Raw genomic sequence first — 15,185 nt, forward strand, 5'->3', positions numbered from 1 at the left:
CATTCTGTGTTGAATTTATTGTCTTGTCAAACTGGTCTAACTGATACATGGCATCCGCTACATCTTGACAATGTTCATCACTGTAATCTCTGTAAAATGTAAAATACATAAAATAATAATTATAAATAAAAGTGTTAGTATGTTAAATCATGACATTACAATGGTTAGAGTGGCCAGTTTAAAATCTGTCGGTTGTTGGTTTGTCAGTCAAACTCCCTGTATTCTAAGCAATATTGTATGCAAACACATAATATACATGATTAGATTAGATTAGATTAGATTAGATTAGATTAGATTAGATTAGATTAGATATAACTTTATATACAACTGTATAGAAAATTGACAATTTTATTTGGGTACCTAAGTGTAATAAATATTTTAAATATAAAATTATATACAATACAGTGTTTTTGCTAAGGTTTGGGAACCCCGGTAACAGAAAGGGGGAAAGAGGTAAAACTGGTAGTGTTTCGCATGCAATGTATCATAATTTAGGTGTGGAACCCCAGTAAAATGATGTGGGAACCCCAGTAGATTTTACCTACTTACCGCCCTTAAATAAAACACTGCAATACATGTATCACAATATACATGTGATAACCATGTGTGGTCATTATAGAATGGTTAGAATGGCCAGTTTACAATCTGTCACAGTTGCTGGTTTGTCAGCCAAACCGATGTATTCTCAGAAATAATTTTATATTTTATCAAATACATAATTACATGACTATTGTAAAGATAATCGCGTGTGGTCATGGGATTAGAATGGTTAGGGTGGCCATGCAGTTTACAATCTTTTAGTTGGTGCAACTATGGGTGTCAAAAATTCCAAATACAGAAAATCAATGTGAGACAACATTGACCAAGTCCTTGTTTGTAACTCAATACATTGTAAAAAGCTAAACAATATGTAAAATCTAAAAAGTTTGTTATTTTATACATGTGCAATATAATGTAACAAGCATTTTACACATTTTTTTAATCTTTAGCAATTTATTGAGTTACAAAAAAGGACTTGGCCTAAGTTGTACGTTTCACATTGATTGTTCAAGAAGGAAGCCATGATAAAACTGTTTTATGAATTCAAAATAAATACCCAATCCTTATTCATATAGCCACTTTAAAACATGACAACTTGACCATTGTACATGTACCCCCAAAGTTGAAGGTAACATTTCAGGGGACCCCTACAATGTACATACAAAACCTATCAATCTAATTACTGTAAACATGGAAATTTTCGCTTAAGACTTATTTTCACTAATTTCGCTAGAAAACAAAACCGCAAAAATGTGTAGTAGTGAAGATATATTTTCATAGATGAACACAGTGTACCAGTCTGGATATTAGTGAAAATAAGTCTTTGAGAACTTGCTGAAGACTACAAAATTGCAAAATTTTTGAGTAGTGAAAAAATTTATGTATACAGTATTATGTTTTTATATTTCTCGATGTCGTAGTATTCAAATTTGAACTTTTGTTCCAAACACAGCTTGAAAATTTACCTTGACTGAAGTGTGCAGTCAAAAATTTCAGGTAAATTTTCAAGTTGTGTTTGGAACAAAAGTTCAAATTGAAAACTATAGTTTATCAACACAGCTGAATTTCCATTTCTAGATATCTCAATGTCATTTCTCACAAGCCTTGACACACAAAGAGGTATCCTCTTAACAACAGTTCAAATTTATCCATAATCTGTCCTCCCCTTTAGAACTTGACCCTCATACCCCCCTTATGGACATGTCCTCGTGTTGTATCAGTTGCTAGGCTTTATACATTTCACCTTTAAATATTTACCCAGCAAGGTTTCCTTGCCTAACAACCACAATGACAAAGAGGTATAGTGTATGGATAGTTAAGTTTTTTTTTTGGCCTGTCGTGACTTGCTAGGCTCTTTCCATTACATTGTAGATAGTGATATCTCCATACTATAGCCCCTTGGCTGTCTGCCATGGAGTGTCAAAGTAGATGTTTTATTATGTACACCAAACACAAACACGACGTACTGCCTACAGACATTAGCCGTTAATTTGATACTTTGCAAGTTTAATGAATGGACTTTGTTTCTCTCTGACTTCTAGTGATAATGTTATTCAGTGATAAAACAAATACATGTACAGTAAATGTTGGTGGTTTTAGTTGGAGATGGTGCGAAAAAACACCCCAAAAACCCTTAGTTTCGTACGCATTTTTGTTTGTTCAATATCCCCCCCCCCTCTCAAAACAACTAAGGAATGTGTATGTTATACTACACATATTTTTTTTCATTTACCATCTGCCAACCAAACTTATTTTGGCAACTAAACTTACACTGTGCCGAACTGTAATTTTCATTGCCAAATTGCTATATTATTTTATATTGTATAATACTATTCAGTGTTTTTGCTAAGGTTTGGGAACCCCGGTAACAGAAAGGGGGAAAGAGGTAAAACTGGTAGTGCTTCCCATGCAATGTATCATAGTTTAGGTGGGGAACCCCGGTAAAATGATGTGGGAACCCCGGTAGATTTTACCTACTTACCGCCCTTAAATAAAACATTACTATTCATACACTGGTAAGCAGAGACATGTACATGATATTCAAGTTGACAATTGTAAAGTTACTATATATCCCCTGATTTACTGCAGCCTGTCAGTAATTTTATGTTTTGGGCATCAAGAACGTAACATTCACCTAAACCCTGGCAGGGTACTGTTTTACTAAATTTCCTGACTAAAATGACATTTCGCCAGTGTAAAAATTTAGTAGTGTATTAAACTGCATAGAAAATCTTGGGATCTCGATATTTATTATTGCTCCATTTCTGTTTTTCTGTAATAGACACCACCTATTAATACTAATTAAACGCCCCCCCTCCCCTACAAGTTGTTCCCCTACATCCCCCTCCCTCCCCTACAAGCCACCTCCCTACACACCCCTCCCCTATAAGCTCCTCTCCTACAACCCACACCTCCCCTACAAGCTATCCCCCCATCACGTGTCACCCCTCGCCTACACATGTCCCCTCCTCTACAAGCCACCTCCCCTACACACCCCTCCCCTCAAGCCCCCTACCCTACAAGCCACCTCCCCTACAAGCCCCCTCTTCATCAAGCAGATTATAAATTAAACTAGATGGCTAAGTCTGACCCCCTAGCTAGCTGTCTATTCACTACTCTATCATCCATATGTGACCCCCTATGTGTCTGTGAACTGTAATGGGTCTAAACATAGACCTTACACATGGTCTAAATGAAGTGACATACAGGTATCTTATCACGATTCTACAGGAAATAAATCACTCAAAAGCAAATAGAAATTCAGACTTCTGTTTATAGAACCAGGAACTAAATCATATCTTAGTATTCTTACTAATGATGTAAAGCTAGTAAGTAATGTCTATTGTTCTAATGTTTCATTGTTATAACACAGCTGTACTTTAATCAAGGACATCACAGTAGGAGGTCATAGGTCAATACTGCTACAATTGTATTTATAAGGACAAGTGAAGATAACAAAATCACCATAGTAGATATTTACTGGAAATTGTCCAATATTGCAACATTCACCTCCCCAGAACACACACACATCCACACACACACACATACATACACACACACACACATACATACATACACACTCACACACACACACACACACACACACACACACACACATACAGACAGACACATCTACAGTTCTATATATGTTATACACACACGCACATACAATGTACATGTGTACATCTAGACTTCTGTATGTGCTACACCCATGGGCATGCCCCCCCCCCCCCCACACACACACACACATTACATGTAACCTAAAGTTTAAACTTTCGTATTAACCTTTATATGTTGTTATTTTGTTAAATGTTATTACTGTAGTTTATATATCTACTAGTTTGTTTTAGCAGAAATCAATGTAAAACAACATAATGCCGAGTCCTATTTTGTAACTCAATAAATTGCGAAATATTAATAAATGTTTAAAATGTTTGCAATGTACTTACCCAACAAATGGCCAATGTTGTTTCACATTGATTTTTCACGTAGAATTCATGATGTTTTTTATAAATTAAAAAATCCAAAATAAATAACCAATCCTCATCCATATGACCACTTTAAAAGGGATGGAGAGGACTGGGGGAAATGCATATAGTTGACTGCATAGTAAAGTAATGAAGGGAGGATAAAGATTGACAGACATTGGTAATAATACGACAGACAGAGAGGGGAAGGGAGTGACTGGCAGAAATTGAGTGCCAGAAGGGGAAGACAAGAAGGTCATTGATATTACAATACAAAATGTGGTGTGGGGTGGGGGAGGGAGGGGGGAGACTTGGGGAGTATTGACCAGTGAATGATTTTTACGCAAAGGGAAGGTAAAGAGTGCAAGGGACAGTAATTATAACATGAATTAATGTAGGTGAGGGGATTGGAGGGACAGGGTCATTGAATGTGTACACAGTCAGATGGAAGGGGAGAGAGGGAGAGATGTATTGAGCACTGATTGTACCAGAGAATGAGGGGATGAGAGGGACTACATTTGTAGCTGGGGGGGGGGGGGGGGTAATTCTAGTTAGGAGAGGGACAGGTGAATATTAGTGGTGATGATATAGTGATGGGAAGGCAGGGGAGGGTAGGAGAGAGACAGGAACATCATATGACACAATAAGGGGGGAGGGGGTTGGGAATAGACATAAACACTTCAAAATTACATGTCATGGGTGGAGGAGAGAGAGAGAGAGAGAGAGAGAGAGAGAGAGAGAGAGAGAGAGAGAGAGAGAGAGAGAGAGAGAGAGAGAGAGAGAGAGAGAGAGAGAGAGAGAGAGAGAGAGAGAGAGAGAGAGAGAGAGAGAGAGAGAGAGAGAGAGAGAGAGAGAGAGAGAGAGAGAGAGAGGAATGGAGAGTCTGGAGGACACTGAATTTAATGAAATGATATTGAAATTTATTCCACAGAGAAGAAAAAATATATACACAAACTTTGAAAGCAACAGAAAGAACATTTCTGGTGAGGGCCATGAAAATCGTTCCCTTTTGAATTAATAAAACAATATTATGGGTGCGGAGAGGACAAATTAACTGAGGGGCATTGACAATTAAATGACATTGTGGGTGAGGAGAGGGGAAGTTAACTAAGGGACAGTGACAATTAAATGACATCGTGGGTGAGGAGAGGGCAAGTTAACCGAGGGACATAGGCAATTGTATAAAAGTGAGTGTTGTGTGACCAATGACAACCTCAAGGCATAACTAATAAGACAATAGACACCAAGGCAAAAGTGTACAATAGTGAAAAGAATAAAACAATACGGTACTGAAACAAATCTGTCTCCACTACGTACACGCTATATCTCCACAAGGAATGTCCCTGGATCTCAGCCAAATCTCTATTCACCCCATTGTCCAACACTCTGTGCTATTAAAGCACTGAATACATTATATTGTAAGATCATACAAGTTCATTTGAATCGCATCATGCCTGGGCTTGCTCTCCTCAAAGACCACGACCATCTTTTCTTTTTTTACACTAATCACTAGACCTGCATTGTCAGCAAGCAAAAATGACCCCTATGGGTGGAAGGTGTGTGCTAATGGGTTAACGTGTGTTTGTTAGTGTTTCTACATGGTTGTGATGTATCAATACGGACATCTGAGTCAACAATATTTTGGTCTGTTTCCATGGTGACCAAGATTGAAAAAAAGAAGATTAAAGATATCACAGATTTATAATTTATTTGTGTGTTTTTTTTCACCTATACATTGTCACTGCATGTACATGTATACTAGAATTATTTGTTATTTCTGTTGCCCATGGAAACCTTATTTATGTTGCTTGACTACTTGTATTGATCAACTAAACTTATTATAGTGGTAAGTGAGTTTAACTTAGTAAAAATTCAATTTGAATTTCCCAACTTTGACAACTTCGGTTATTTTTGTTGCCTATGGCAACCCTTTGATATTGTTACAATTGCAAAATCATGACTTAACCAAATTAATTTTGAAACTATAAAAAAAATTAAAATAATGTATTCTAAGAGTTTTTGAACTTAATACACAAGACATTCTTGAGGACCCCGACCCACATCATGGAATATTATTATGGAACTTGTGTGAATTTAAGAGATCAAAATTTTATAACAAAATAATTTAGATTATAGCCATAAAATTTGATAGTATAATAAAAGTGGCACAAGCTTAGTTTATAAACGTTTTAACTTGTGAAAATATTTGAATAAAAACCACATTCCATTTGCTAATTTCAATGCATGTTATCTATAACATTACCGTTGTCTTTTGGCATTGTTAGAACAGGTGCAGTGTGCCCTATAATGATAACCAAATTTTGTTGTTGCAAGTCAAAATGATAAAAACTGGGATTTCTTGTGAGTCACCACATAGTAAGAGATAGGAGAACACCAAATTTTGGTGTGTCACTAGAAATTGTGTGTGTCAGTGGTGCATCAAATTGGCTTAGAGGGTACTCTGGCGGGGATTTGCTGAACATTTTTTTTATATGTATGATAAATTGCTTCATCAGATCATTTTTGAGTTATATCTTAATACCAGGTTTGAGTTCAGTTAATTACAAGTGATGGTTAAGTATGCTTCAGTAAATACAATACTATGAGTACCTTTTAAATATGCAGTAAAAACTATGCCTATACATGACAGCTCAGTTTCATGAAATGTGTGACACTAATTGACTCAATCAGATTCATGAAATGTGTGTTTTCTTGTGTTAATAAGTTCAACACAGACAAATATTATTATCTGATACTGCGATAGAGTAGATAAAATGGTGAATATACAGATACATGTACATGTACAAGTCATGTCAGTAATGGTGTGCAGTGTTAAGGAACACTGCCCTCTCACAGGAAACTCAAAATTCTTTTGTTTTTATATGACTATATTGTATGAAGCATCTTGAATTTGAGTTGATGGCTAGAATGCAATCATGAGGTCATCTTTGTTGACAGTTTGAAATGAAGTGTATCAAAACCAAATTATAATTTTTAAGAGGCTCAGATAAAAAGTCGACACTTCCCATTGAACCCATGATGGGATTATGCCGTACAGGTACACTATGGCTATGTCACCTCAAAGGGCTCTATACACGAAGTAATTTTTCCTTTACGTTGCTATGATATTTTCATGTATTGGAACAAAAGGAATCAACCAAAAGTCTTTTGTTTGTTTTTGAATTTGAAATATACATATCAAACAAAGTGAATTGTCTTGAAGTTGTCTGATTTTAAGTTTCAGAAACCGTGGCAGTAACCTTAGAAAATGAACTTAGTAGACTACACAATCTAATCTAATCTAAACTGATCTAATGTAATCTAATCTAAACTGATCTAATGTAATGTAATATAAACTGATCTAATGTAATATAATATAAACTGATCTAATCTAATCTAATATAATATTATCTAAATTAATCTAATCCAATCTAATCTACATGTATTATAATCTAAACTAATCTAGGAATAACTTGAAATGTAAGTAGACAAAAACCGTGTGTACTTACGTGTCATCAATTTCTATTGGTTGACGTAGTCTATGAGAAATATCTTCTTTCTGTAAAAGAGAACCGTTGGATTTGACAAACATTGAATGAAGAATAATCTCATACACATATTTGTTGACGTAGTAGCTAGATGTTATTTCAATCAAGTATTTTATTTGATTCAAGTCGTTTCAATACAAATTTCTCTGATTAAACAGATGGATATGTAAATTCAGGGTTCTGCCGAGTGTGAGAGGAGTCACAGTCGCTAATTAATATTCATACTAATTTGCATATTTAATACTGATGAATAAATTAATGGTAAAATTGTACTAGTATATCAAAGCTGCACTAGCTGCAACTGGAATGTTTTTTTGAAAAAGTTTTGTGAGGTACATTAATTTAATCATAATATTGTACACCTTGAACACCCATAGCTAAACATATTTTTGTAGCTGTATACATGATAAACAAAATATCAAATTGATTTTTTAGGTCCACACCCAAAAAAGCAACACCTTCAACAGCGATCCGATTTCAACCTGTTTCTGTACTACGTATGGATAATATGGACCACTGATTTACATTTATAACGTCTAACTTACTATTGATATTTTAGCAATTTTCACTGACTTTATTACATGGTTGTCTGATTGAAAAATGATACTCCAGTTACAACTAATCCAGCTTTAACATGGTGACAGATTCAAAATGGAGCTTTCGGCCAAGATATAAACTTGTCACTATACTACGTACCTTACATGTATGTCTTACAAATCACAATATTAGTTAACAGACACAATGTCTTTATAAAAAATTAACCAATTTTTTAATGAATATATTTTTGGCTTACATATTTGATGAAAAAAATACCCCAGTTGCAGCTAGTGCAGGTTTAGAACACTTACAGGTAAAATTGCGAGGGATTGCCAAACGACTGTGCATATCATACACATTTTATATTCCCTAAGAACAATTTAGATACATAAGAACCTGGCTTCCCACAGACCACTCAATACAAATATAAACAACATCATCCAACCCCTACTGATACACAGACACACACACATTGTACATCATCCTTGGAACAAACTATTGAAAGTTATTGCATTACAGGCTCAGATTTTGACACATACATGTGTATTGATTCAAAGTTACAAGTGATATGTGTGTACAGATACAGTGCCTACTTATCGACAGGAATGTGGTGTTGTTTATATTTGTAATGAGTGGTCTGTGGGAACTTGGAAGCCTGTTTCTTATCTCTCTAAATTGTTCTTGGGGAACATAAAATGTGCATGATACACACAGTCGTTTGGCAATCCCTCGCTGTTTTACCTGTATTTGATAAATCTCACCTTAATTCTTTCTTCTTTTCTCCTATGAAGCCTATAAATGGTTTCTTCTCGTTTCTGTGCCTGTAAATATGATATTTATACATACATATTATAATATATATTATAGGGTAATTTCAATGTTATGAATATGAAAGCACAGTTGTACAATTATATATTATTTCCCAATATTTTTCTTCATTCAGCCAAGGAAAACATGAGTGACCTAAACTTCTTGCTAAAGGGCTGTGTTTGTCACTATGAGTCAGTAGACGAGTAGTGGACAAACTGTTAGGTCGCATGAGTGTTATCAATGGCAATTTGGAACATTTTGACCAATATTTTGACCACCTGAGAATGTGTGACGTAGACATGGATTGTCATGACATAGATCTATAAGAGTATACAATCCGTATTTCCTGTTCAAAGACAATAACTTGGCTTGTACATGGTACAATAGTTTCTATTCACAAGGAAAGTCAAAAGCATACACACCATAACTAGTGTCAACTTAGATATTTTTACAACGAGAAAATTTAGCAATTTTAGTCTTCAGCTATTTCTCAAAGACAATTTTTATTTTTTACAAATTACCAGACTTGTACATTGTGTTCATATTATAAGAAGGCATTTTAATCACTTCTTATTTGTGTGTGTTTCCAGTAAAATAACTTAAAAGAAGTACATCTTCATGCAAGTGCCTAGCAACAGTTCTCTGGTACACATGGATAAAAGGGGCACAGTTTGTAATTTTTATGATCTTGGACGATACGTTGACATTACATTTGTTTCACATTTTACTTATGTTATTCCAGCTACAGCATGCTTATCAGGAAGGTTTGGCCACTAGGTGGCGCTATTTCTCAGAAAGCTCCAGTCACTTCAAGTCTTACCTAGTCTAGAGGCTATATATCTGTGACTTCAAATCTCTTCTCACATCTACATGTAGCTCAATGAGGGACTGAGATGAAATTTCAAATTCTAACGAAAACCACCCAACACTAACATCATGTCTTTGTTAATCAGTGATAGAATTCTACCCAATGATAGGTTAGTGTTTTATTGGGAGCAGTTTACGTAATGTCCAAATATGGTATATTTGTATTGTCCAAATATGGTATATTTGTAATGTCCAAATATGGTATATTTGTAATGTCCAAATATGGTATATTTGTATTGTCCAAATATGGTATATTTGTCCAAATATGGTATACAGTATTTGTAATGTCCAAATATGGTATATTTGTAATGTCCAAATATGGTATATTTGTAATGTCCAAATATGGTATATTTGCAATGTCCAAATATGGTATATTTGCAATGTCCAAATATGGTATATTTGTAATGTCCAAATATGGTATATTTGTAATGTCCAAATATGGTATATTTGTATTGTCCAAATATGGTATATTTGTAATGTCCAAATATGGTATATTTGTAATGTCCAAATATGGTATATTTGTAATGTCCAAATATGGATTGTCATATCAGGACACTACTTACCTACTGTTTACATTATTCTAACAGATGGGATTTACTCATTTGCATGAACAACTTTTGGGTCATGATTTCTCACTGAGCTAGACGAGATGAAGTGAGATTTTCAGATTTGAAGCCATGGATAGCATCTAGACTTAGTCTTACCTGTCTCATCAATTTTTCACTTTCTTCCTGTAAAACCTGGGAGTGTGCTCCTTCTAAAAACTTACTTAATTCTGTAGAGAGAGAGTGAAAACACACAAGTTAGAAATGAACATGAATCCATATATTTTGTATAAACGATCATGTGACAGGTAGTTTTTATATAGCACTTTCCCACACTGTGCTCAAAGTAGACTCTCTCACAGCCCTCAGAGCTTTGCATTACTGTAAAATTAAAGCTAAACAAATGATTTTGTACGTACCAATACCAGCTATATATCCGTACTCGAATATCCTTTTACTGTGTGTGCTCACCCACCATGATAGAGATAACCATTCATTGACGTGTGACTGTGACGCCCCGTGTTTTTGGGAAGCCAAATAATTCATTTAGCTTTAATTTTAGTAAAGCGAAGCTCTGCGGACTGCAGTGAGAGAGTATGCTCAAAGCACTTCACAAGTTATTACCCCTTTACATGTACATGGACCTAATATAACACAATTTTCACACTTCTCCAACTCCCTGGGAAGCATAATCCATTACAATCTTCTCTGTGTGTAGGATTACATCCCAGTACCATAGCGGTGTACTGCACACCTAGCACACAGTTGTGCACATACATGTAACAGCTATGGTGGAATAATACCCTGTAGCAACCCATTTGTTCATATGTGACTAGCATGGCTCACATAGCTGGTACATGGCTGTGGGAAATACCTCTGTTTTAGCTATGCTAACATAGCTGGTATATGGATGTGGTAAATACTGCTGCTGTTACAGCATTGCTAACATTAGCGGGGATGTGGCTGTAGGAAATACCAACGTAACAGCTACATGTGTATGCGCATATAGCTGGTGCATGGCTGTGGGAAATACCTGTTACAGCTACACTAACATAGCTGGTACATGGCTGTGGGAAAAAGCTCTTGTACGTGGATGTTGTAAAAACCTATGCTGCATTGTTATTTTTCACATCCATGCTACATTTATGTTGGCTTACCAGTTACACATCTGTCAAATCTAGGTATGTTACACCTAGTGTGTTCACCAGAGCTGTTACATGGATATCGTACACATAGCTGGTACAGCCCCCGTGGCTCCACTGAGCTGGTACATCTACATTTGTATGTGCACAACCCTGTTCTAGGTATGTGAACGTTACAGGGGTGTGCAAGGTTCCCTACTACATGTATGTTTTACTATCAGTGGTAACCTTGTAATAACTTCACATCACTCCTATTCTCCTATCAAACATCTACAAAAAGGGTCAAGGGTCAAACCTATATTGTCCAGGGCAAGTTTTCAGTACATGTGTTTGAAGAGTATTTTATTTGAAATAATTATTAATTGTATCCGTTTGTTATCTGGATATATATTTCAATCGTAATAAACCAGTAGTACTGCACCTCTCACAACTAAAAAATTGTGTATACCAATCAGGGTAGTGTGCCCTCTTAGCCAATTTGACATCCCACTGATGCACACAATTTCTAGAGACACACCAAAATTTGGGGTTCCCCTATCTCTTACTACGTGGTGACTCACAAGAAATGCCAGTTTTTATCATTTTGACTCACAACAACAAAAATTGGCTATCATTAGAGGACACACTGGATCAGAGTCAATATGGAAAGTACATTGTACATATGTACCTCGTTGTATGTTTTTATCCTTGGAATAACTATCCAAAGTGGGAGTCAATCCTGACTGTTGTTTACATTGTGACTTGCTGTCAGTTATGTACATGTATCTTGTGAGTCACTGCACAGTAAGAGATAGGGGAACACCAAATTTTGATGTGTCACTAGGAATTGTGTGTGTCAGCGGTGTGTCAAATTGGCTTAGAGAATACATTTCTCATACATACATCATTACATTAGACTAGAGAAACCACACATTGTCTTCAGAATCTGGTGATCCTTTCTAATGTCGGAAATCATTGCCAGATTTAGAAGACAAGGTCTAGATTCTAGTCTATCATTACATGTACCTATCTATAACATAATAACACGTTATAACTACGCCAGTGTGCCCTCTAATGATAGCCAAATTTTGTTGTGAGTCAAAATGAGAAAAACTAACATTTCTTGTGAATCACCACATACTAAAAGATAGGGGAAACACCAAATTTTGGTGAGTCACTAGAAATTGTGTGTCAGTGGCATGTCAAATTGACTTAGAGGGTGCACTGTACTACAGCAATAATTACATATGTAAAAATACAATGCTTCACTTACTTGTAGGTTCTTCTATTGGTTTATAAGCTCTATTAATAACTGTTTGAGGGTAAAAAGAGAAAAGTATTGATATTCATATTTCATCTGTACGGTAGACAAACTGTTGCTATATTTAAAGCTGTACTGGCTGCAATTGCAATGTTTCTTTGTGTTTTTAAAAATGTTTTGTTACGTACAATAACTTATTCATAATATCGTACTGTACACCCTGAACAGTATTGCATCACCTGCGAGTAAACATATTTTCTGTTGTTGTACATGTACATGTACATGTATACACGATAAATGCAATCATATCGATTTTACAGTCCGTACCCAAAAATCAATGCTCTCAACACCAATCATGAGTTCAACCTGTTTCTGCTCAGTCTATGAAACTACTTAGGTGACATGTAAAAAAAATGTGTGGTTCTGATTACATGTACATTCAATTTTAAATTAGGTGGGGTTTTATTTTAAAATTTATTATATATCTTATTTTCACGTGTGACTCTGAGTCTACATTTGTAGTTCAGGTTTTCCATTGTTTTCCAAATTTTCTCAGTGTAGTTGTTTATTTCTTCCTATCAGATGTACAGCCATTACAGATTGGAAGAATAGTTTTATAATGTCTTTTTAAGTTGATGTCACTATTTCTTGTGAGACTTCACACGATTTTATTATTATTTTTCTCAAATATATATAAAAAAAGTTTAGGGTCGGCGTGAAAAACTAGGTGGGGTCAGGTAACCGGAACAAAACAACTTTTTTTGTTTGGCCTTATGGACCAGGATAACATTGACTATTGATTTACATGTACAAGTACAATGTCTAATTTTTAGTACTTTAGCAATTTTCTGAGAATATATTGTGGTTGACTGATTGAAAAATGATACTCCACTTATAACTAGTACAGTTTTAACATGGTGACTGATTCAAAACCAGGTTTTTGCTCAAGAATCAAACTTGGTCAATGCACTACTACATATGATTTATATTGACTACTGATTAACGTCATCTCCATTGATACAATGTCTTTTTAAATAAATAAACTCACTGGACAATTTTAAGTGAATATACAATGTATCTTTGGTTACTTGATGAAAAAAAAATGTCCACGTTGCAGCCAGTGCAGGTTTAAAACAAAAAGTAAAACATTGTTAGAAGTTGTTTATATTTCCATATTTAAATTAAAATAATAAAGTAAATAAGACAAAGGAACCACACAGTTAGTCTGTCTGGGTTACTCCAAGGTCCTGGTAATAACACCGAGTAATATCTGAGTAACGTTATATATTATACACCTGTCCTCAGCCCAACAATTTGGTGGTCTAAGCATACAGACACAATATTGGCGTATTTACTCATATGCAACAGGTTGGCTTTTCTGGAAAGGAAAGTTTGAAACCAACGTCGTCGGAAGAACGGTCTACTCACAGGTTCCTTTAGGTTTTGCTACTGGAAGCCGTTGCCTGATGTCTCCAGACACCAGTCTTGATTCTATCGGCGGGAGTAATGTTATAGACTGCCAAAACAGCTTGGCACACGCCTGATCTTCTTTGCTAGAGCCATAGAATTCTGTTATTTCTTCGGGCATCACTTGTGTTGTTGACGCCGCCATTTTGGTTGTTAGGAAATGTATAGATTTGTTTGTTCGCCCAATACTCCAATTACTATTAGAGCGCCTCCAATCATTAACCATTGGGATCTTTTGTTTGTCAATGGTGCTTTAGGCCTTAACCGACGACGCTCAATTTTAGAATAGGTGGGATATGTAGATTTGTTTTAATTTATTCTATTTTTTTCTGTATGAGTGTCTAGTTCAGGTTTTCCATTGTTTTCCAAATGTTCTCTGTGTTGTTTATTTCTTCCTATCAGATGTACAGACATTACAGATTGGAAGAACAGTTTGATTTTGTCTTTTTAAGTTGATGTCAGTTTCCGCATCCACTATTTCTCGTGAGACTTCACAATTTTTGCGATTTTATTATTGTTCTCTCGAATAAGTAAAAAAAAAGTTTAGGGTCGGCAGTGAAAAGCTAGGGGTAACCGTAATCAAACAACTATGTTTTTAGGCCTTAGCATAACGGAACTGATAATGTTAGTACAATCTGATCTATCTAATAAAGTCCGATGTAGTGAACTTGGCGCAATTTCTTTATTTAACCCTTGCTTTTAAATTTATTGTTGTGTGTTCGTTTTTTGTTCTGTGAACTAAAAGTATCGAACTGGAAACCAGAAAATTCCAAAGCTATGCATGTAATCCCAGAACACCAAACTGCAGACGCCATCGCCAACCCAAAGCCAGGCAACCTTAGTTGCGCCAGTAGCCAATCATAGTACCGGACACACCTCTGAATAAGGAGTGCAAAGGTAGACCAGAAACATTCCACCAAGGTGGAGAGTCGACTATGTGCAGCCAGAGTACTTGGTATACAAAAACAATGAGATGAGTGTACAGGTACAAGTTTATAGGGCTTTCAAATGCATGTAATATA

The 15,185-nt window shown here is 35.6% G+C and overlaps 1 protein-coding gene across 1 annotated transcript in view; it reads right to left on the reverse strand.

The window, feature by feature from the left end:
* The window catches only part of LOC144440399 (cilia- and flagella-associated protein HOATZ-like), a 14,345-nt gene extending 32 nt beyond the window's left edge, over positions 1 to 14,313 (reverse strand). Inside the window, exons 1-6 of the mRNA XM_078129767.1 lie at positions 14,125 to 14,313; positions 12,709 to 12,747; positions 10,474 to 10,544; positions 8,854 to 8,913; positions 7,517 to 7,566; positions 1 to 89 (exon numbers count right to left, since the gene is read on the reverse strand). The exon at positions 1 to 89 is cut by the window's left edge and continues 32 nt beyond it. Coding sequence (XP_077985893.1) covers positions 1 to 89; positions 7,517 to 7,566; positions 8,854 to 8,913; positions 10,474 to 10,544; positions 12,709 to 12,747; positions 14,125 to 14,308 — 493 coding nt within the window. The 5' untranslated portion in view covers positions 14,309 to 14,313. The remainder of the gene's footprint in view (positions 90 to 7,516; positions 7,567 to 8,853; positions 8,914 to 10,473; positions 10,545 to 12,708; positions 12,748 to 14,124) is intronic.
* Between the last annotated feature and the right edge of the window lie 872 nt (positions 14,314 to 15,185).

Source organism: Glandiceps talaboti, chromosome 9 (assembly GCF_964340395.1).
Source record: "Glandiceps talaboti chromosome 9, keGlaTala1.1, whole genome shotgun sequence".
Lineage (NCBI taxonomy): Eukaryota > Metazoa > Hemichordata > Enteropneusta > Spengelidae > Glandiceps > Glandiceps talaboti.